At 47.4% G+C, this 23406-nt stretch overlaps 1 protein-coding gene across 1 annotated transcript; it reads right to left on the bottom strand.

Annotated features, from left to right (window-relative positions):
• Positions 1-9915: 9915 nt before the first annotated feature.
• LOC106608580 (somatostatin receptor type 1-like) lies at positions 9916-12465 on the bottom strand. Its single transcript, XM_014206590.2, has one exon. The coding sequence runs from the start codon at positions 11484-11486 to the stop codon at positions 10371-10373; it is 1116 nt and encodes a 371-aa protein (XP_014062065.1). The 5' UTR covers positions 11487-12465; the 3' UTR covers positions 9916-10370.
• Positions 12466-23406: the final 10941 nt, after the last annotated feature.

Genomic DNA, 23406 nt, shown 5'->3' with positions numbered 1-23406 from the left:
AAAACACTTTGAAATTTGACGTTCAGAGCACCTTCGGAGACTGTGAGAGCTTGTTGTTTTTCCAGGTCATGTGAACTGACCAGGAAAAACTCCTGGCCCTTGTCATAACCTCTGCGTAACATTGTCATAAATTTGATGTAGGGTCCTGATTATGACAGAACACACAGGTGAAGAGTCACTGCGGTGGTTGTCCAAAACGCTGAAGCACTTTATTTAGAATCCATCCAAAGAGAGCTGGTCTCATTGAATCAGCAGCAAAACGAATCACGCGCTAAACTGGGCCATCTGGAGGGGGGATTTAAAGAGTGTGTGTGTGTGTGTGTGTGTGTGTGTGTGTGTGTGTGTGTGTGTGTGTGTGTGTGTGTGTGTGTGTGTGGACAAGGTTTGGCTCTGCTGTCATGGCTTAACTATATAGATTAGATACAGTGATGTCATCTGTTGGATGGAGGAGATAGTGATAATGTGGATAAAGTTTCCTGATTGGCCAGGTCAACCTGTTGGTCCATACCTCGCGGGGTTAATCACCAGACACAATCTCATTCATTTATTGTGACGTCTCCACGGCGATATCATTCCATAAGCGACGCAAGGCAAATCAATTGGACAGACCTCACCGATGATACAGAACCTTGAGAAAATGATTGATTTGTCACGACATCAACGGAAGGTGGCGCCCCTGCTCGCCCGGGCGGCGCTCGGCGGTCGTCGTCGCTGGCCTACTAGCTGCCACGATCCTCTGTTTCACTTTCTGTTGGTTAGGTCTAGGTTAGGCACGCACCTGTTTTGTATTAGTTGTTAGTGGGGGGGGGGGGGGGTATTTAGTCGAACTAGGTAGGATTGTTTTTTGTGCGTGATTGTTCTACGTCAGGACGTATGTTGTTTGAGGAGCAAGTGTTTCCCTCTACCTGTGATTTTCGCAGAGGTTATTGTGGGCTGCGTCCCTGCATTGTGTTGGGCTGTTTTTTTTTGAGCATTTGTTTTATGCGCACTGCCCTACCTAGTTTTTGGTCTGAGTGGATACCCATTAAAAGTGTGTTCATGGATTTTCTGTCTCCTGCTCTTGACTTCACCTCTCCTGCTTCCTTGAGCCACCCCTGACAGAATCACGCACCCGAATTGATGGAGTCAGCAGGAGCAGCGCCAGCCCCGTCCATGGAAGAAAGGGTTGCCCAACACTCCGCCCTCCTCCACCGTCTGGGCACCGCCATGGACCAGGTGCTGGCGCGCCTGGAGAGTTGGGACCGAAGCTCTCCCGGCCCCACTAACGCGGAGGTTCAACGGCCTGCACCTCAACCAGCACCCACAGCACCCAGTACCAGCGGGGTAAACTCGCGCCCCCCAGGGAGTACGATGGGACGGACGCTGGGTGTAAGGGTTTCCTACTCCAGCTGGAGTTATACCTGGTGACCGTCCGTCCCCCTCCCTCGGGGGAGGAGAGTGTCAGCGTCCTCGTCTCGTGTCTCACGGTTAGAGCCCTGGTATGGGCCAACGTCGTGTGGGACAGTCCGGACTCAGCCAGGGACAACTACCCGGAGTTCACCTGCCGCTTCCGGGCAGTGTTCGATCATCCCCCGGAGGGTAAAGCGGCGGGTGAGCGGCTATTTCACCTGAGACAGGAGACGAGGAGCGTGCAGGACTTTGCTCTAGAGTTCCGGACCCTGGCCATTGGAGCGGGGTGGAATGAGAGGGCCCTTATAGATCACTACCGGTGTAATCTGAGGGAGGACGTCCGCCGGGAGTTAGCCTGTCGGGACACGACCATCACCCTGGACCAGCTGATTGACCTGTCCTTCCGACTGGACAATCTGCTGGCCGCCCACGGGCGTCCGAACAGGGCCCTGCTCATTCCACCTCCCAGCCCTCCTGCTCCCACGCCTATGGAGATAGGGGAGGCTGCAGCCAGGAAGACTGGAGGGGGAGTCCTCTCCTGCACCTCCTGTGGTCGCAGAGGGCACACTGTGGACCGGTGCTGGAGGAGCTCGCCCGGGAGTCCAGATGGCAGGCAGAGCACTCCTTTGACATCTCAGGTGAGTCAGCACCAGCCTCACCCAGAGCCCTTGTCAGTCACATGCATGCGTTAGTTTCCTTTCCTGTTTTTTCCCCTCACTCCCGGCTTAAGGCGCTAGTCGATTCAGGCGTGGCGGGGAGTTTTATGGACCGTGGGGTCGCTGCTAAGTTAGGGATTTCCCTGGACCAACCCTTCCCCGTGCACGCCATAGACAGTCGACCACTACGGTCAGGGCTGGTCAGGGAGGTCACCGTACCACTGGTCATGGTAATGCGAGGGGGGGGGGGGGGTCATGAGGAGAGTATAAGTCTCTTCCTCATTGATTCCCCGGCATTTCCGGTGGTACTAGGGATCCCATGGCTAGCCACTCACAACCCTAGGATTGCGTGGAGACAGAGGGCTCTTAAGGTGTGGTCGAAGGAGTGCTCGGGCAGATGCATAGGGGTTTCCGTCGGTGCGACTACGGTGGAGAGTCCAGACCAAGTCTCTACCGTGCACATTCCCTCAGAGTATGCCGATTTGGCTATCGCCTTCAGTAAAACGAAGGCGACTCAATTACCACCTCATCGACAAGGAGACTGTGCGATAAACCTCCAGGTGGGCGCTGCACTTCCCCGTAGTCACGTGTATCCCCTGTCTCAGGAGGAGACAGTGGCTATGGAGACATACGTCACTGAGTCCTTGAGGCAGGGATACATTCGGCCATCCAACTCACCCGTCTCCTCAAGCTTCTTTTTTGTGAAGAAGAAGGAGGGGGTCTGCGCCCGTGCATTGACTATAGAGGTCTAAATTCCATCACGGTGGGTTTCAGTTACCCGCTACCTCTCATCGCCACGGCAGTGGAGTCATTTCACGGGGCGCGCTTCTTCACGAAATTGGATCTCAGGAGTGCGTACAATTTGGTGCGTATCCGAGGAGGGGACGAGTGGAAAACTGCATTTAGTACCACATCTGGCCATTATGAATACCTCGTCATGCCGTATGGGTTAAAGAATGCTCCCGCTGTCTTCTAATCCTTTGTGGACGAGATTCTCCGGGACCTGCTCGGTCAGGGTGTGGTGGTGTACATCGATGATATTCTGATCTACTCCACTACACGCGCCGCGCACGTGTCTCTGGTGCGTAAAGTGCTTGGGCGACTGGTGGAGCATGACCTATACGTCAAGGCTGAGAAATGTGAGTTCTCCAAGCCAGCCGTCTCTTTTCTGGGGTATCGCATTTCCACATCCGGGGTGGTGATGGAATGTGACCGCATGTCGGCCGTGCGAAATTGGCCGACTCTCACGACGGTGAAGGAGGTGCATCGGTTCTTGCGGTTTGCCAATTACTACCGGAGGTTTATCCGGGGCTTTGGGCAGGTGGCGGCTCCCATTACCTCACTGATGAAGGGGGGCCCGGTGCGGTTGCTGTGGTCGGCGGAGGCAGACAGGGCTTTTAGTCATCTGAAGGCTCTGTTGACTGATGCTCCAGTGCTGGCGCATCCGATCCCTCTTTGCCATTCATAGTGGAGGTGGACGCGTCCGAGGCTGGGGTAGGAGCCGTGCTATCACAGCGCTCGGGCACGCCCCCAAAGCTTCGCCCCTGTGCTTTCTTCTCTAAAAAGCTGAGTCCGGCGGAGCGTAACTATGATGTGGGGGACAGGGAGTTGCTGGCTGTGGTAAGAGCCCTGAAGGTGTGGAGACATTGGCTTGAGGGGGTGCGTCACCCTTTTCTCATCTGGACCGACCACCGTAATCTGGAGTACATCCGGGCGGCGTGGAGACTGAACCCTCGTCAAGCTAGGTGGGCGATGTTCTTTACGAGATTTCAGTTTACAATCTCGTACATCCCAGGTTCCCGGAACACTAAGGCCGACGCACTGTCTCGTCTCCATGACACCGAGGAACGGTCCACCGATCCCACTCCCATACTTCCAGCCTCCTGCCTGGTGGCACTGGTGGTCTGGGAGATGGATGCGGATATCGAGCGGGCGTTACAGGCGGAACCTACTCCTCCTCAGTGTCCCGTGGGTCGTTAGTACGTCCCGCTCGGTGTCCGCGATCGGTTGATCCGGTGGGCGCACATGCTACCCTCCTCGGGTCACCCAGGGATTGAGCGGACGGTGTGTGGTCTTAGTGGGAAATACTGGTGGCCCACCTTGGTGAAGGACGTGAGGCGCTATGTCTCCTCCTGTTCGGTGTGCGCCCAGTGTAAGGCTCCTAGGCACCTGCCTAGAGGGAAATTACAGCCCCTCCCGGTTCCACAGCGTCCATGGTCCCACCTGGCAGTGGATTGCCTCACCGATCTCCCGCCGTCTCAGGGCAACACCGCGATCCTGGTCATTGTGGACCGGTTCTCTAAGTCCTGCCGTCTGCTCCCTTTACCCGGTCTTCCTATGGCCCTGCAGACCGCGGAAGCTCTATTCACCCACGTCTTCCGGCACTACGGGGTGCCTGAGGACATCGTCTCGGATCGAGGCCCCCAGTTCACATCCCAGGTGGGGCGGGCGTTTATGGAGCGACTGGGGGTTTCGGTCAGTTTGACCTCAGGTTTTCACCCCTGAGAGTAATGGGCAGGTAGAGAGGATAAATCAGGATGTGGGCAGGTTTCTGCGGTCCTACTGCCGGGACCAGCCAGGGGAGTGGGCGAGGTTCGTGCCATGGGCCGAGATGGCTCAGAACTCTCTTCGCCACTCCTCTACCAACCTGTCGCCTTTTCAATGTATGTTGGGTTATCAGCCGGTCCTGGTGCCATGGCATCAGAGCCAGACGGAGGCCCCTGCGGTAGAGGACTGGGTTCAGCGCTCTAGGGAGACCTGGAACGCCGTCCAGGAATCTCTGGAACGGGCCAGGGGACGACAAAAGAAGAGCGCTGACCGTCGCCGCAGTGAGGCCCCCTGTGTTTACCCCAGGGGAGAGAGTCTGGCTCTCGACCCTCCGCCTGCCCCTTCGCCTGCCCTGCCGGAAACTGGGTCCACGGTTTGTGGGGCCATTTAACCTCTTACATCTAGACGTTCCGCTAGCGGAACACCTGCTCCAATATCCAATGATAGGCGTGGCGCGAATTACAAATTCCTCAAAAATACAAAAACTTCAATTTTTCAAACATATGACTATTTCACAGCATTTTAAAGACAAGACTCTCCTTTATCTAACCACACTGTCCGATTTCAAAAAGGCTTTACAGCAAAAGCAAAACATTAGATTATGTCAGCAGAGTACCAAGCCAGAAATAATCAGACACCCATTTTTCAAGCTAACATATAATGTCACAAAAACCCAGAAGACAGCTAAATGCAGCACTAAGCTTTGATGATCATCAGATGACACACCTAGGACATTATGTTATACAATACATGCATGTTTTGTTCAATCAAGTTCATATTTATATCAAAAAACAGCTTTTTACATTAGCATGTGACGTTCAGAACTAGCATACCCCCCGCAAACTTCCGGGGAATTTACTAACAATTACCTAAATTACTCACGATAAGCGTTCACAAAAAGCATAACAATTATTTTAAGAATTATAGATACAGAACTCCTCTATGCACTCGATATGTCCGATTTTAAAATAGCTTTTTGGTGAAAGCACATTTTGCAATATTCTAAGTACATAGCCCAGCCATCACGGGCTAGCTATTTAGACACCCGGCAAGTTTAGCCTTCACCAAAATCAGATTTACTATTATAAAAGTTTGATTACCTTTTGTTGTCTTCGTCAGAATGCACTCCCAGGACTGCTACTTCAATAACAAATGTTGGTTTGGTCCAAAATAATCCATCGTTATATCCGAATAGCGGCGTTTTGTTCGTGCGTCCCAGACACTATCCGAAATGGTAAATCAGGGTCGCGCATGGCGCAATTCGTGACAAAAAAATTCTAAATATTCCATTACCGTACTTCGAAGCATGTCAACCGCTGTTTAAAATCAATTTTTATGCAATTTATCTCGTAAAAAGCGATAATATTCCGACCGGGAATCTCCTTTTCGGCAAACAGAGGAAAAATCACAAAGACGGGGCGGCCAGGGCACGCGCCTAAGCCCACAGTCCCTTGATCGGCCACTTGAGAAAGGCGATAATGTGTTTCAGCCTGGGGCTGGGATGACGACATTCAGGTTTTTCCCGGGCTCTGAGCGCCCATGGAAGACGTAGGAAGTGTCACGTTAGAGCAGAGATCCTTTGTAAAAGATAGAGATGGCAAAGAAGTTCAAGAAATGGTCAGACAGGCCACTTCCTGTAAAGGAATCTCTCAGGTTTTGACCTGCCATTTGAGTTCTGTTATACTCACAGACACCATTCAAACAGTTTTAGAAACTTTGGAGTGTTTTCTATCCAAAGCCAATAATTATATGCATATTCTAGTTACTGGGCAGGAGTAGTAACCAGATTAAATCGGGTACGTTTTTTATCCAGCCGTGAAAATACTGCCCCCTAGCCATAACAGGTTAAAGTCCTGAGGAGAATAAACGAGGTGTGTTACAGGTTACAACTTCCTTCTTATTACCTTATTAAACCCTTGTTTCATGTGTCTCTCCTCAGGCCGGTGGTAGCTGGTCCGCTGCAGGACGATGAGGTGCAGGAGGTCCCTCCGCCCCCCCTGGACATCGGGGGGCCCCGGCGTACACAGTCCGGTCCATCTTGGACTCCAGGCGCCGGGTGAGTGGCCTGCAGTACCTCGTGGACTGGGAGGGGTACGGCCCGGAGGAGAGGTGCTGGGTACCGGTGTAGGACATATTGGAACCAGCGCTAATACGGGAGTTCCACAGCCTCCATCCGAATCGCCCTGCACCTCGCCCTCCGGGGCGTCCTTGAGGCCGGCGTCGGCGCGCTGCAGGAGCCGCGCGTCGGGGAGGTACTGTCACAACACCGACGGAAGGTGGCGCCCCTCCTCGCCTGGGCGGCACTCGGCGGTCATCATCGCTGGCCTACTAGCTGCCACCGATCCTCTGTTTCACTTTCTGTTGGTTAGGTCTAGGTTAGGCACGCACCTGTTTTGTATTAGTTGTTAGTGGGGGGGGGGGGGGGGGGGTATTTAGTCGAACTAGGTAGGATTGTTTTTTGTGCGTGATTGTTCTATGTCAGGACGTATGTTGTTTGAGGAGCAAGTGTTTCCCTCTGCCTGTGATTTTCGCAGAGGTTATTGTGGGCTGCGTCCCTGCATTGTGTTGGGCTGGGTTTTTTTGAGCATTTGTTTTATGCGCCCTGCCCTACCTAGTTTTCGGTCTGAGTGGATACCCATTAAAAGTGTGTTCACGGATTTTCTGTCTCCTGCGCTTGACTTCACCTCTCCTGCTTCCTTGAGCCACCCCTGACATGATTGTACAGATCGGTTGCTGAAATAATGTGTGTATGTACAATTCTTGTTGTAACAGGATAACCACAGTTCCAAATGGATCATTTATTTCAGCTTGGCTATTTACAGTTGTCCCTTTGGGCTGCTTGTCTGAGCTTGTTTGAGCAAGTGTAAGAAACAGAGAACACAGCATCACTCAGAGACTTTTGGCATGAATACTTTATAACCCCTAGAATGATTCAGAGACTTGACCTCTGTGGCAAATGAGTCTGTCAATTATTCAATTATTGTCCATGTACTTAAGCCAAGCACCGGGTTTGGCCGGTGTAGGCCATCATTGTGAATAAGAATTTCTTCTTAACTGACTTGCCTAGTTAAAAAAAGGTTAAATAAAAAAAATTATGAAATTAAACAATATGATAAACCCCCAAATAAATAAACAAATAAATGAATGTTTTAATATATAGCAGATACAATAGATTTACAGACAGGCAGACACAGGTCAAACAAACATATGTACTGTAAACTCCAGCTAAAAGACCAATGCAAAGTCAAAATCATGAACTTGTCATAGCTGCACCACTTCAATACGAGAAGTCGTCACCTGACTTGGCTTTAAGTCAACCAACATACTGACATCTAAAGTCTCCATTTTGTGCGTACATTCTCCTGTGCTATGCGTGGGGATAAACACCGACGTTCTGTACATTACCTTGGAAATAATGGATGATGCAGAGGTAATGTACAGAACGGACTAGTTTATCCCGCTTATACCACCGTTTCCAACAAACAATATTAAAGCACACATTTATCGATATAAATAACAATCATGATATTTTCATTTTGGTAAGTGAGTTCATACTTTCATCTTTCCACTAAATCTGGTCGTAGTTCTATCGCTGTTGTTCATTACTTTTGTTCTATATCTATGGATAAGACCCATTGTTATTTTTATTTATTTTTATTGCCATGCTGTCTGACAATGTTCCTATCCCTTGCTTTTAGCTAGCCAACCATGGCTAACACAGTCACGTCAACATCTGCAGCCAGAATTAACAGAAAAGTAGCCGCATTTGCGTTTAAGCTGTTTTCTACTGACATTCATTTGGATACATCCATAACAATGAGCTGATGATGTGCGATTTTGCCTGACAGAGAAAAGTTTCCCTTCTCCTCAGGGCACGGTTTCTTTTTTTACGAGGAGATCGCATTGCATATCAAACACAAGGCTAGAAGCTAGCTAAATAATTTGTTGCTAGCAAACCTGCCAATATGACAACCTAATTCAATATCAGTGGCTGAAAACAGGTCAAACTAGAAACATGTGGATTTGACAACATAGAAATTCATGTTCATTCCATCACTCACCATGTTAGGTCATCATTCTGGTCATCATTCATTTGGTCATCATTCACCATTCTGTATACTTCTGGCCCTTCTTTGGACACTGTGTTGACAACCCTCCAGACGAGCTTCAATGCCATACAACTCTCCTTCCGTGGCCTCCAACTGCTCTTAAATACAAGTAAAACTAAATGCATCCTCTTCAACCGATCACTGCCCGCACCTGCCCGCCTGTCCAGCATCACTACTCTGGACGGTTCTGACAGAATATGTGGACAACTACAAATACCTAGGTGTCTGGTTAGACTGTAAACTCTCCTTCCAGACTCACATCAAACATCTCCAATCCAAAGTTAAATCTTGAATTGGCTTCCTATTTCGCAACAAAGCATCCTTCACTCATGCTGCCAAACATACCCTCGTAAAACTGACCATCCTACTGATCCTCGACTTCGGCGATGTAATTTACAAAATAGCCTCCAATACCCTACTCAAAAAACTGGATGCAGTCTATCAGAGTGCCATCCGTTTTGTCACCAAAGCCCCATATACTACCCACCAGTGCGACCTGTATGCTCTCGTTGGCTGGCCCTCGCTTCATACTCGTCGCCAAACCCACTGGCTCCAGGTCATCTACAAGACCCTGCTAGGTAAAGTCCCCCCTTATCTCAGCTCACTGGTCACCATAGCTGCACCCACCTGTAGGACACACTCCAGCAGGTATATCTCTCTGGTCACCCCCAAAGACAATTCCTCCTTTGGCCGTCTCTCCTTCCAGTTCTCTGCTGCCAATGACTGGAATGAACTACAAAAATCTCTGAAACTGGAAACACTTATCTCCCTCACTAGCTTTAAGCACCAGCTGTCAGAGCAGCTCACAGATCACTGCACCTGTACATTGCCCATCTATAATTTAGCCTAAACAACTACCTCTTCGCCTACTATATATTTATTTATTTATTTATTTATTTATTTTGCTCCTTTGCACCCCATTATTTCTATTTCTACTTTGCACTTTCTTCCACTACAAATCTACCATTCCAGTGTTTTACTTGCTATATTGTATTTACTTTGCCACCATGGCTTTTTTGCCTTTACCTCCCTTATCTCACCTCATTTGCTCGCATTGTATATAGACTTATTTTTCTACTGTATTATTGACTGTATGTTTGTTTTACTCCATGTGTAACTCTGTGTTGTTGTATGTGTCGAACTGCTTTGCTTTATCTTGGCCAGGTCGCAATTGTAAATGAGAACTTGTTCTCAACTTGCCTACCTGGTTAAATAAAGGTGAAATAAATGAAATAAATAAATACAATTCAGATGTCTCTGCAAAAACAAATGAATGCTAGCTAGCTAGGTTCTCGTTGGACCTGCGTTTACAATGTATCCAATAATCGGTTTGTGTGGTTGCTAGTTTAGCTTTCTGTAACTTTATAGCATGTGCAGTGCTTTATACTGCGTCTTGATTAGGTGTCCCGTATATCTTGTTTAATGCCCATTCTAGATTGCCCTTCTAGCCAATCAGAAACGAGTATTCAACAATGCTGTGGTATGAAGTTAAATAGTGCTCTTATAATGGTCACAGCATATAATGAGAGAACATCATTTATTACATTTTTATAATTGGTCCTTATCAAAACTGGCCTCCCTCATTGTTCATGTGTTATTTTATTCTTTGTCCTTCGTTGCTTCCCCATCACTCTCAGTGTGGGGTTTCATTCACAAAACCTGGTCCCAGTCACAATGTAGTAGTGCGTGAGGTATATGTCCCATTCCGGAACACCATATCAGATGCCAGGCATTCTTTAGGGAATTCTTTTTGTCCATTGGTGGCCTGTCTCTTCAGTGCTACAGCACGGTAGTCCACCTGTTCACAGTCCAGCCCAGACTCCAACCAACGGAAGCACACAATCCTCTGGAACGACCGGCGGAAGTTATCCGACACAAAGCCGTAGAGGATGGGGTTGGCACCGCTGTTGGCATAACTCAGGATGACGAAGAGCTGGGTGACCATGGGGTTAGGAGGGTGGTGGAACACACTGACCAGCTGGACGATGTAGAAAGGCATCCAGCAGAGGACAAAAACCGCCACCACACACACCACCATCCGTGTGATCTTTTTCTCAGAGCGCCGCCGCTGCAGCCAACCGGCTTTCAGCCCGACCGCCCGCATGCGCGCCACCATCAGGCAGTAGCAGAGGCAGATTGCACCCACAGGAAGCAGGAAGCCGAGCAGGAAGGTGTAGACCACGAACGCCTCCGACCACGCTGCCTCGGGCCACAGAAAGTTGCAGTCCACACCGCCGTCCTGCGCCGGGACCGTGTCGGCGAAAATTATAATGGGGAGGATGACAAGGAGCGAGAGGCCCCACACGCAGACGTTGACTACTTTGGCAACAGTCGGTCGGCGGTAGCGGGCAGCCTTGATAGGGTGAACCACGGCCACGTATCGATCCACGCTCAACACCGTCAGACAGAAGATGGACGTAAACATGTTAATGCCGTCCACGCTCAACACCAGACGGCACATGAGCGAGCCAAATGGCCAATGACGTACAGCCGCCGATGTCGCCAGAAACGGCACACTCAACATAAACAGTTCATCTGCAATTGCCAGATTCAATATATAAATATTGGTGGCGGTTTTCATCTTGGCGTACTTAAGGATAACATAGATAACCATGGTGTTGCCTGTTAGACCCACGCAGCAGACCAGGGCGTAGATGGAGGGGATGATGATCTTGCTGGTGTCAGGTTCCTGGTCGTAGTCCTCATAGTCTAGGCTGGAGTTGTAGGGGAAGTCGGTGGGGTATGCTGGGTAGTTGCTGGTCCCATTGGCGGCCATGTTGTCCATTTTGTCCAGTTTACCTCAATTTTGGGTTTTTCCTACTGGGAGCTAAGATCTGACTTTGTGTATATAATTTTTTATACAATGGATGGGTCTAATCCTGAATGCTGATTGGTTAAAACCACATTCCAACCAGTGTCTATTCCCACAAGTTACCACCGGCTAAATCTATGAGTCTCTATGTCACATTATAGAATATAGTACACTTCTCAATGCGCTTAGCTGGCTCTTCGTTATCGCCAAAGTGTTGCTTTAGTGTAAAGTACCATGGGCCTCTGTTAAACTCCTTTAAATAAATGGGTCAAAAAGGAGTGAGGAAGGAGCAGCAGGAGAGATCCTCATTCTTTGTATACTGTAGGTGCGGCTCTGAAGAGAATGTGTAACATGTTATTCTCTTATCTCAGGGTCCATAGATGGGGTTAATCTGAACTAAATCAGTCCTTGAGTCTCTGTCAGTTCTCATGTTTCCCAGGGATTTCTCATTATAGAACCCAGCCTCTCAACCAACCGATAAGGGCACTGAAGCAATTTAGGAGGCTGAAACAATGAATTCTTGGCAGCCAAACGCTTAACATTCCATATTCATTCACAAATAAACTCATATCTTATTACCCATCTGTTTGTAAGGGGTTCTTAGGAGTATTTAATTTAAACCAGGGCAAGGTTTCTGGGTATCACTCAAAACTTGGCCAAGGGAGAACATTCTTTTGATTGATTACGATGTCCTGTTGGAGAGAATTCTGGAGTGGCTGGGAGTTGTTCTGCCCTGTTCTGTCTGGTCCGTCCAAGCTGGTCCAATGGCACACTCAGGAGTGGTTTGTGGTAAGAGGTGTTGCGGTGAATTCTGCACCCTCACTATTCCATGTGACTGTGGGGATAGAGGGGTGATCGTTTCATCGTTACACCCAGGCTGAACAAGTCCATGTAAATCACTGGGTTTTGGTTTGAGCTCTTCCCTGCTACACCCCCATTTGTCTTTGAGTCCAGGAAGCCTGTAAGAAAACACAAAGAGCAATTACTGGCCTAGTCCCTAAAGGAACTCCAAACAAAACAGCAGAAGAGTTCTGGCTCTAAGAACTGAGGTTTCATTAGATGTAGCTATCACATGGGGCAGATCAGCATCAACATTGCAGATAGACCCTGGGTTCTTTCAAAGTAATTGTTTGCATTATTTCTAATCCCCCTAGTTCTTAAAAAAAATAATAAAAGACACTACCACCCTTCCATTGATTGGAGTAAACTAATGGATGGACAACAATACGTCTTCTACTGATACTTACTGCTATTTTCAATTACATATACAGTACACTAATCTTAATTCTAACCCTCAGATGTCTACAGACTAAACAATATTTCCCAGTACACTACCATTTCACTATTTATTTATATTTTTCTGTGATATCTTATGAGGGTCTTGAAACTCTCCATTTGGACCATTTGTAAAAAAATTAAATAAAAAATACTTTATCTAAGAGTATAATCATATTTCCCCATTGATTGATGGTGGTTGTTCAGATCTCCTAACAGTACAAGTTGTAGGTCCATCTGAACACAGACATTATGACTTAACAACCACGCCTGGACCTGACTCCAAAAGCAAGCCATCGAAGGACATCCCCAAAAGAGATCTGTTGATTCTGTTTCCTCATGGCAGAGTCTGAACAGGGCTGACTGTTGAATGCCCCATATATTGCTCATTCTTTTTGTGGCAAGAATTGTATTTAAAGTTTAAATTGAAAAGAAAAGATTGATGCATCAATTGTTGTTTTGTATAGCTGTTCATCAACCAGTTTGTGATTATTTCATAGACAAGAAAACATTGGGCTGTGAGAGTCTTTTCCTTCGACAGCTTATGATTAAATATTGAGGTATCACTGTCTCTCTGCACCTCAATGGAACAAAAAGGTCATTGAGGTCACATGTTCACGGCAAGCTACAATTCCATGTTGCCTTCGTATTTCCCAGTCGTCACACCGACATGACTTTCTAAGAATTCCCTGTAGTGTTTGTACAAGACTGAATAGCCATAAGGGGAAATGACATCTGTATAACCTAGCTTGTTTTTGTTTGAGTGTGTGAGTGCACCTATGTGAGGTCGCCTCTCTCCTCGTCCAATTACAGACGGATGTGAGAGGCAGAGAGGCTCCTTTGACACCTAGCTGAACAGAATTAAGATGTTCAAAGCTGTCTAAACAAGAACAGGATAAAAACTGAACAGACACCCTCTCCTCCCTCTCTTCCCACCACCCTCTCCTCCCTCTCTTCCCACCACCCTCTCCTCCCTCTCTTCCCACCACCCTCTCCTCCCTCTCTTCCCACCACCCTCTCCTCCCTCTCTTCCCACCACCCCTCCTCCCTCTCTTCCCACCACCCCCTCCTCCCTCTCTTCCCACCACCCTCTCCTCCCTCTCTTCCCACCACCCTCTCCTCCCTCTCTTCCCACCACCCCCTCCTCCCTCTCTTCCCACCACCCTCTCCTCCACTCTCCAACCAACAGAACAGCTAACGGGCCCAGTCATAAGAAAGCAGGAATCTAATTGCATTCGTGGCTGGAATATGAAAGGCTGTTTGAATGCCAGTTTTTCCTTTATTAAAGAAATATAAATGAATATCCCATTTAGCAGACGCTTTTATACAAAGCGACTGACAGTCACGCGTGCATACATACAGAATACCGAGGCTGATATCAAAATAGTGCAAGACTGCGTGTGGCTGCATGCGTGCGTGTATGTTCGTATTTGTGTGTGTATGCGTGTGTGTGTGTATGCGTGTGTGTGTGTATGTGTGTATGTGTGTATGAGTGTGTATATATGTGTGTGTGTGTGTGTGTGTGCGCGCATGTGTGTGTGTGTATATGTGTGCGCATGTGTGAGTGTGTGTGTGTGTGTGTGTGTGTGTGTATATGTCTGCGCATGCGTGAGTGTGTGTTTGTGTATGTGTGCGCATGTGTGAGTGTGTGTGTGCGTGTATGTGTGTGCATGTGTGAGTGTGTTGCTGGCAGGGCGAGGCAGAACTGTAGAGATATGAAGTGAGCATTAACACTGTGGCTTGTGATATTGCTGATCTCTATCACCAATCATCACGTATCTTTTATTGTTTCTTTAAGGGTCACCTTCTCCCGTTCCATATTGCCTGAGTCATGGTGCCAATTCTACTCACTGCGGTACTAGACTGCCGGGCATGATAAACAGGGCTGAGCTGAAGGTATAGTACAGGGGTAGGCAACTAGATTTAGCCGCGGCCAGATGGTCAGGGGGCTGGAACATAATTATAATAATTTGTCAAATGCTAATTTACCACATCTAAGGCCCACAAGAGGTTGTATTCGAAAATAACAATTTCATACCTTGATTACGTTGAATAAAAAATCAAGTCTCATTTTGTATTTGTGGGACTACTTGGGAACAGATTTTCTAAATCAAAACAGACTTTGTTTGCTGATATTACATTAAAAATATAAATTAATCCCAGGCTGGTTTTGGCTCGCGGGCGGCATGTTGCCGACCTGTTGACCCCTGGTATAGGGTGAAGTAGTTATGGTTAGGATTTGGGGAGAGCAAGCTGATCCTAGATCAGTCCCTAGGGGATTCTTCTACCCAGAGCAGAGAAGGAGAACACAATGCACCGTCTGTTCCCCCAGGAAGGAAGCATAGAAATAGGTTAACCAGAAAAGGTTGTGAAGTAATTAAGTCGCTAATATGAGTCACTAATTTATTTTGATCTCACTGGCTCTTGAGGACGAGAGCTTGGATTAGCGATATAGGCTCCTCTTGAGGACGAGAGCTTGGATTAGCGATATACTGTAGGCTCGTCTTGAGGAATATAGTGTGGATTAGCGATATAGGCACCTCTTGAGGATGAGAGTTTGGATTAGCGATATACTGTAGGCTCCTCTCGAGGACGAGAGTTTGGATTAGCGATATAGGCACCTCTTGGGGAGGAGAGCTTGGATTAGCGATATACTGTAGGCTCCTCTTGAGGACGACAGCTTGGATTAGCGATATAGGCTCCTCTTGAGGACGAGAGCTCGGATTAGTGATATACTGTAGGCTCGTTTTGAGGAATATAGTGTGGATTAGCGATATAGGCACCTCTTGAGGATGAGAGCTTGGATTAGCGATATACTGTAGGCTCCTCTCGAGGACGAGAGTTTGGATTAGCGCTATAGGCACCTCTTGGGGAGGAGAGCTTGGATTAGCGATATACTGTAGGCTCCTCTTGAGGACGACAGCTTGGATTAGCGATATAGGCTCCTCTTGAGGACGAGAGCTTGGATTAGAACTATAGGCACTACGTAGGGTTTTGAAGGGGAAGATTGACGTAAAGCATTCAAAGGCTAAAATAACATTCATGCCACGCTTGTTCTCTGAACACTCAGCGAAACAGATATTGATGAATGTAGGAGAGGTGAGAGAGAAAGGGTGGGGAGGAGATGGACAGCTGGATAAGCATCGTCTAGCAATGATAGGAGAGAGAGAGCAAGAGAGAGAGAGAGAGAAACTACAGGAAGAAGACAAATGGTGTAAATGAATATATGAGGGAGAGGGCAGAGAGAAAATGGCTGTGCGAGAGAAAAGATGTGAGACAAACACAGTCAGAGACAGAGACAGAGGAGACAGAGACAGAGGACACAGAGACAGACAGAGACAGAGGAGACAGAGACGGGAACAGCAGGAGAAAATGACATGCAAAGGGTGTATATCAGAGGGAAAGAGAAAGGCTGTGAAAGAGAGCAAAGTAACAGCAGCAGGTCCCAGCTGGACAATATCTCCCATAGAACCCAGTGAATTAAACCTCAGTTTTGAGACACATGACAGCAGACATATCTCCTAGGGGACACCGTCAGACAGGGTTCAACTCCATTACTGCTGACGAATAGAAAATTCTTCTACCCGATCCATGTGTCTTATTATGTTCATTGTATTCATTGTATTCAGTTACTAATCTATAGTAGTATTTATATGTTTTTGTTGTTGAATATATTGATATCTGTACTGCATTGTTAAAGGGAGCTTGCAAGTAGGCATCATTTATACCTGCTCTATGTACGTGACGAATAAACATTGATTTTGATTTGATATTGAACGCACCGGTTTGTTTTATTTCAATAGATAAAGAGCTTGGCGATGACTACAGTATTTGAGTGGGAAACAGATAATAGAAGACAATTCCCTACATCATCATAACCAGTGATGATTTCTGGCCAACACAAAAAGTATAATCTTTGTGACTACTCTAAACTAACCACAGCTCACTACAGGGTGTGAATGGGAGCTAGTGCCCCCTGGTGGCCAGTGAGGGAAACCCCAAAACTCAGGCAATGGTAGTCACAGTGAACCTCTAATAAAACATGCAGACTTTATAATTGGCGGAGTGGGAGATGGGGTTGGGGGTCAGAGGGACCAAGGCAATTGAATCAGCCGGAAAGATTCCCAATCAGGTCGACGCAACATCACGTCCACGCGGCAGGTAGCCTAGTGGTTGGAGCATTGGGCCAGTGAATGAAAGGTTGCTGGTTTGAATCACCGAGCTGACAAGGTAGAAATCTGTATTTCTGCCCCTGAGCAAGGCACCCACTGTTCCCTGGGCCCCGAAGACGTGGATGTTGATTATGGCAGCCCCCCGCACCTCTCTGATTCAGAGGGGTTAAATGCGGAAGACACATTTCAGCTGAAGGCATTCAGTGGTACAACTGACAAGGTATCCCCCTTTCCCATTTTGAAATTTCCCTGTGGATGGCAGGGTGACATTAGCCAAAGTTGCTGCCAACTCTAGTCAGTCCACCATCCTTTTAAAACACATTGTTGGGACAGCATTGAGGAAGGTGTAGCTTTGTTTGGGTAATTAAGTTTGGAAGGATTTGGGCTGTCTGTAGTGGAGGCTGCTGAGTGAGGGGAAGATGGCTCATATTAATGTCTGGAATAGAGTAAATGGAATGGCATCAAACACAAATGGTTTTCATATGTTCTCTCCATTTCAGCCATCATTATGAGTCATCCTTCCACTCAGCAGACTCCACTATCTGTCTGTTTCTCTGTCTGTCTGTCTCTCCCGCTCTCTCTGCCTTGCTCTGATTGTCTCCCTCTAATCATGCCCTCTCACCCCTTACTATTTATTTCTCCATCACTCACCTCATCACTCTTCCCCTGACAAGTTCAATCCACCTTGATTCATCGGAGACAGGCAGCAGCATTGATTATTCTCCGTCCATCGGAGTGTACTGAAACAACCACCTTTGAAGTTGACAGCAGTGTTTTATGTTCCCGAATGGACATTGTAATATCATACACTATACATTAGCAGCTCAGGATTTTGGTAATGGCCACTCGATCAAGGCACAAATTATAGAAATACCATCAAAGTCTATGTTGATTTTTCATTGAGCAACACATTGTCATGTCTATAGTGCTTTTGAAATGGTAAATAAGTCATGGAACCATCATGTAACTACCATATTATCTGTTTATACCTAAAAGGCATTATGCAGACATGGTTATTTTGTTAAGCAGATGCAAAGTACACTGTTCCCCATCACGCACACACACACACACACACCTCTATAACATCTCTAAACGCCCATTTCCTTTCACCTCCTGTATAATTTAACTTGCTTTGGAAAACAAAAGCCACAGCATATTTCCTGCTTTAATGATTCCATAAGTATTAAAATAGTACATTTGTCACCATGCAATTTAGAACCAAATTGGTTTGTGTCAGAGTAGTGTTCACGAAATTGCTCCTTCAGAAATGTTCCCCCTATTTTCATATGATCAGTTGGGCGGATGACAAAGTAGTGGGAAAAGGAACTGTGGGGAGAACACATCTATAAAAAAAGGGACCTACATTCGTAAGCACTTCATACACTGGATGGTTCCACTGGCTTAAGGTACTCAGAGCCTGGAGCCTTTTCTCATCTCAATGCAATATTGGCATTTCACATAACGGTAAAGTGCTATAGAGAGAGACGGGGATAAGAGAGCCTGACTTGATATATTTAAATATAGAAATAAAGCTCAAGTCAGGCTCTCTTATCCCTGTCTCCCTCTACAGTGTTTGATGGAAGTGGAATTGATGGAAACACTATCCTCTGATGTCTTCAAAGGGCAATCAGAAAGAGAGAAACTGAATATGTGACATGTGAAAGTCTCTGAGATTGTTTTATCTCATGAAAGCGCACTAAATATACAAAAGTATGTGGACACCCCTTCAAATTAGTGGATTTTGCTATTTCAGCCACACCCGTTTGCGAGAACACAGCCATGCAATCTCCATAGACAAACATACACAGTAGAATGGCCTTACTGAAGAGCTCAGTGACTTTCAACGTGGCACCGTCATAGGATGCCACCTTTCCAACAAGTCAGTTCATCAAATTTCTGCCCTGCTAGAGCTTCCCCGGTCAACAATAAGTGCTGTTGTTGTGAAGTGGAAACGTCTGAGAGCAACAACGGCTCAGCCGTGAAGTGGTAGGCCACACAAGCTCACAGAACGGGACTGCCGAGTGCTGAAGCGCGTAGGGTGTAAAAATCGTTTATCCTCCTTTGCAAAACTCACTACTGAGTTCCAAACTGCCTCCGGAAGCAACGTCAGAACAATAACTGTTCATCGGGCTTTATAAAATAGGTTTCCATGACCGAGGAGCCGCGCACAAGCCTAAGATCACCATGCGCAATGCCAAGCTTCAGCTGGAGTAGTGTAAAGCTCACCGCCATTGGACTCTGGAGCAGTGGAAACGTGTTCTCTGGAGTGATGAATCACGCTTCACCATCTGGCAGTCCGACGGAATAATCTGGGTTTGGCGGATGCCAGGAGAACGCTTCCTGCTCAAATGCATAGTGCCTACTGTAAAGTTTGGTGGAAGAAGAATAATGGTCTGGGGCTGTTTTTCATGGTTTGGGCTAGGTCCGTTAGTTCTAGTGAAGGGAAATCTTAACTCTACAGCATACAATGACATTCTAGACGATTCTGTGCTTCTAACGTTGTGGCAATAGTTTGGGGAAAGCCCTTTCCTGTTTAAACATGACAATGCCCCCATGCACAAAGCGAGGTCGATACAGAAATGGTTTGTCGAGCTCATTGTGGAAGATCATGACTGGCCTGCACAGAGCCCTGACCTCAACCCCATCGTACACCTTTGGAATGAATTAGAACGCTGACTGGGAGCCAGGCCTAATCGCCCAACATCAGTGCCAGACCTCTATAATGCTCTTGTGGCTGAATGGAAGCAAGTCCCTGCAGCAATGTTCCAACATCTAGTGGAAAGCCTTCCCAGAAGAGTGAAGGCTGTTACAGCAGCAAAGGGGGGACCAACTCCATTGTAATGCCCATGATTTTGTAATGAGATGTTCGACGAGCAGGTGTCCACATAATTTTGGTCATGTAATGTATGTATAGACGCATGGCAGTTTGCTTTTTGGTTTGTGTGTGTGTGTGTGTGTGCGTTCGTGTTTGGACGTGCATGTCTGTGCACGTGTGTGCATGTTCTGTGTCTGTTGGTTGGCTGTCAGGGCATTGACAAGGAAATGGTATGCTCTCTTTCATCCTGTTGACAAATGACAAGTACCAAGAAGACATTGAAACCTCCAGAGAGCACATGCGGTCCTTACTGAAAGACATGCATTTATTCTAATGGCTTGGTGAAGGGAACCAGACACACAACAGGACAACATGAGACAGAGAGTCGTTGAAGTGGAACTGGTCTGTCTCATAGTGAATTATGTTTAAACTGTCATTGTTGATAACGGTCTGTAGCACACCCCCACACGCGGAACAGTTGTCACAACTTGACAGGCAAGTGGTTGGTGCTTAATTTGCAAGTTTCAGTGAGAATAAGAACAAAGTAACCTTCTCAATAGTGTAGTTTGTGGTATTCATCATTATATAGTATCCTTGAAATTGAATTGAATTCTTGATTTAGTTGTGAGCAATGTTCGCAAAATGTAGGATTTTTGGGGGTTTCTGTTTTCAGTTGTATTACGCTTTAGGCTGTACATTTTCCGGTACATCATTTATGAATCTCTGATTCCATAATGATACGTCAGGAGGTGAGTTCTCCAGCCGTGCTGCAGAATTCATTAAACGCCTGTTAATTAATTGCATGTTTAATATTTCTGCTCTCCAACAGTTGGTGCACCAGTACCTTCATTAGACACCAAACATGACATTTAGCCTCGCTAACCAAACACATGTTGTGTAGTTCAACAAATAGAGAAGCCAAGGGTCTCTGTGCAAAGCATTTGATAACTGTCTAAATAGAGTTAATATCTATATATTTTTTTATTTATTTATTATTATTATTATTATTTTTATCTTAAGCTATAGGCAGGTCTCACTCAACTCTTTGAGGAAATGAATATGCATGACACCATGGATTTTTTCTGAGACACTGAGAAATAGTCTGTCAGAAGGAAGATAGCTTGAGTCCATCTGGCTGTTTGAGCTGCTGTCTATCTACCCAGTCAGCCCCTTCACTCGACAGCAAGGCTGTCTGCCACCGATATTACTGTAACTGCTTCAGCTCCTCACTGAATAAACTACCCACAGTGTCAAACACCACATACTTTTATAGACTCACTAACGTCACAGAAGGCTCAGACCTAGTTTCACACACCATAGACCAGGGTTCCCCAACTGGTGGCGTGCCGGCCCGAATTTGGCCCACGGGGGGGGTTTATTTGGCCACCCAAGTTTTCAGATTATTATTATTTTAATTTAAAAATATATATTTTCACTGTTGGACAATGAAAGACTGTAAAAAAAAAAAAAAGGAAATCATCTCCAAGTGATTCAACAACAAGTATTCCCACGCATAATAGAGAGACACGTGATCTTGAAATTATTATTTTAGTAATATGTTATATCTGTTTGGGCTTCTTGCATTCTACAAATTATTTGTAATTATGTTCCGGCCCCCTGACCATCCGCTCAAGAAAAAAAAGAAAAAAATTGTCTCGCGGCTGAATCTAGTTGATGATCCCTGCCATAGACTCACTGTAATGTCACAGAAACCAAACTCAACACTAACAGCCATACATTACAATACAAACTACAGTTCTGTCATAAACCATTTCCAATTTACATGGACACTGACACTGAATCAGACATATAATATAGAAATGATTATTATTATAGGCATAGGTAGACACTAACAGGAAATAATCAGTAACAGTATTGTTAAACGTTCACAGACCACCAACTCGCTATCACTGATCACTGGTATACAGGTGTTGTTGCCTGGCTACCTGTCACGACTTCCACCGAAGTCGGGTCCTCTCCTTGTTCGGGCGGCACTCGGTGGTCGGCGTCGCCGGTCTTCTAACCATCATCGATCCACTTTTCATTTTCCATTTGTTTTGTCTTGTTTTCCTCACACCTGGTTTCAATCCCCTCAATCACTTGTTGTGTATTTAACCCTCTGTTTCCCCCCATGTCTTTGTGTGGGATTGTTTATTGTTTCATGTATGCGCACGTTAGACTGGTTGCGCTGGGTTATGTCAACCAGTATTGTATTTCGTGTTCGTTGTGCCGTGTGTTTTTGGTTCACCCAAATAAAAGGCTCCGTTTACTACCCAATATCTGCTCTCCTGCGCCTGACTCCCATACAGCCATTTACGCATACCTTGACAGAATCCCACACCACCACATGGAGTCAGCAGGTGCAGGCACCTATGGTAGCGGAGTCGAGGAGCGCGTCCAGGAGCACACGGCGTTGATTCACCATCTCAGCGCTGCCATGGACCTCGTCGTCCAGACGATGGACCGCTGGGAGAGACAGGGAGTTCCTCCAGCACCTCCACCAGCACAACAGGGTTTCCCACTACTCGTCCCTCCTGTACCCGGTCCCAGTGGGATGCGTCTCACCCTTCCCGGGGAGTATGATGGGATGGCGGCACGGTGCCAGGGTTCCTGCTACAGCTGGACCTATACCTGGGCACCATTTACCCGGCTCCCTCAGGAAGGGAGAGGGTGTCCGCCCTCATCTCGTGCCTCTCAGGGAGAGCTCTGGAGTGGGCCAACGCCGTGTGGGGAGAAGGAGATGCGGCGTTGGATGACTTCACGGAGTTCACCCGCCGCTTCCGGGAGGTCTTCGACCACCCGCCCAAGGGTAGAGCGGCGGGTGAACGTCTTTTCCACCTGAGGCAGGGGACAAGGAGCGCCCAGGAGTTCGCCCTGGAATTTCTGACCTTGGCCGCAGGAGCGGGATGGAACAACAGGGCCCTTATCGATCACTACCGTTGCAGCCTGCGCGAGGATGTCCGTCGGAGTTGGCCTGCAGGGATACCACCCTCACCTTTGACCAGCTGGTGGACATGTCCATTCGGTTGGATAACCTGCTGGTCACCCGCGGACATCCAGAGAGGGCTCTGTCGATTCCCTCTCCCAGCACCACCGCTCCGGTGCCTATGGAGCTGGGAGGGGCTGCGCTCAGGGAGGCCGGAGGAGGGACTTTCACATGTACCATCTGTGGCCGCAGAGGTCACACTGCTGGTCGGTGCCGTGTTGGTTCCTCTAGGGGTCGAGGCAGCAGACAGAGTACTCTGGCGTCGCCCCAGGTCAGCATGCACCACTCTCATCCAGAGCCCTCTGTTGTACACCTGCACTTCCCAGGAGTCATGTGTATCCCCTGTCACAGGCGGAGACGGTGGCTATGGAAGCATATGTCTCCGAATCCTTGCATTAGGGGTACATTCGGTCCTCCACTTCACCTGCCTTGTGAAGAAGAAGGAGGGAGGTCTGCGCCCGTGTATTGACTATCGAGGTCTAAACCAGATCACGGTGAGGTACAGTTACCCGCTACCGCTCATCGCCACAGCGATTGAGTAAATGCACGGGGCGCGCTTCTTCACAAAATTAGATCTCAGGAGCGCTTACAACCTGGTGCATATCCGGGAGGGAGATGAGTGGAAGACGACGTTCAGTACCACCT

Source organism: Salmo salar, chromosome ssa07 (genome assembly GCF_905237065.1).
Source record: "Salmo salar chromosome ssa07, Ssal_v3.1, whole genome shotgun sequence".
Classification (NCBI taxonomy): Eukaryota; Metazoa; Chordata; class Actinopteri; order Salmoniformes; family Salmonidae; genus Salmo; species Salmo salar.
The sequence above is the reverse complement of the archived record's forward strand: the minus strand, read 5'-3'. Positions and strand labels throughout refer to the sequence as shown.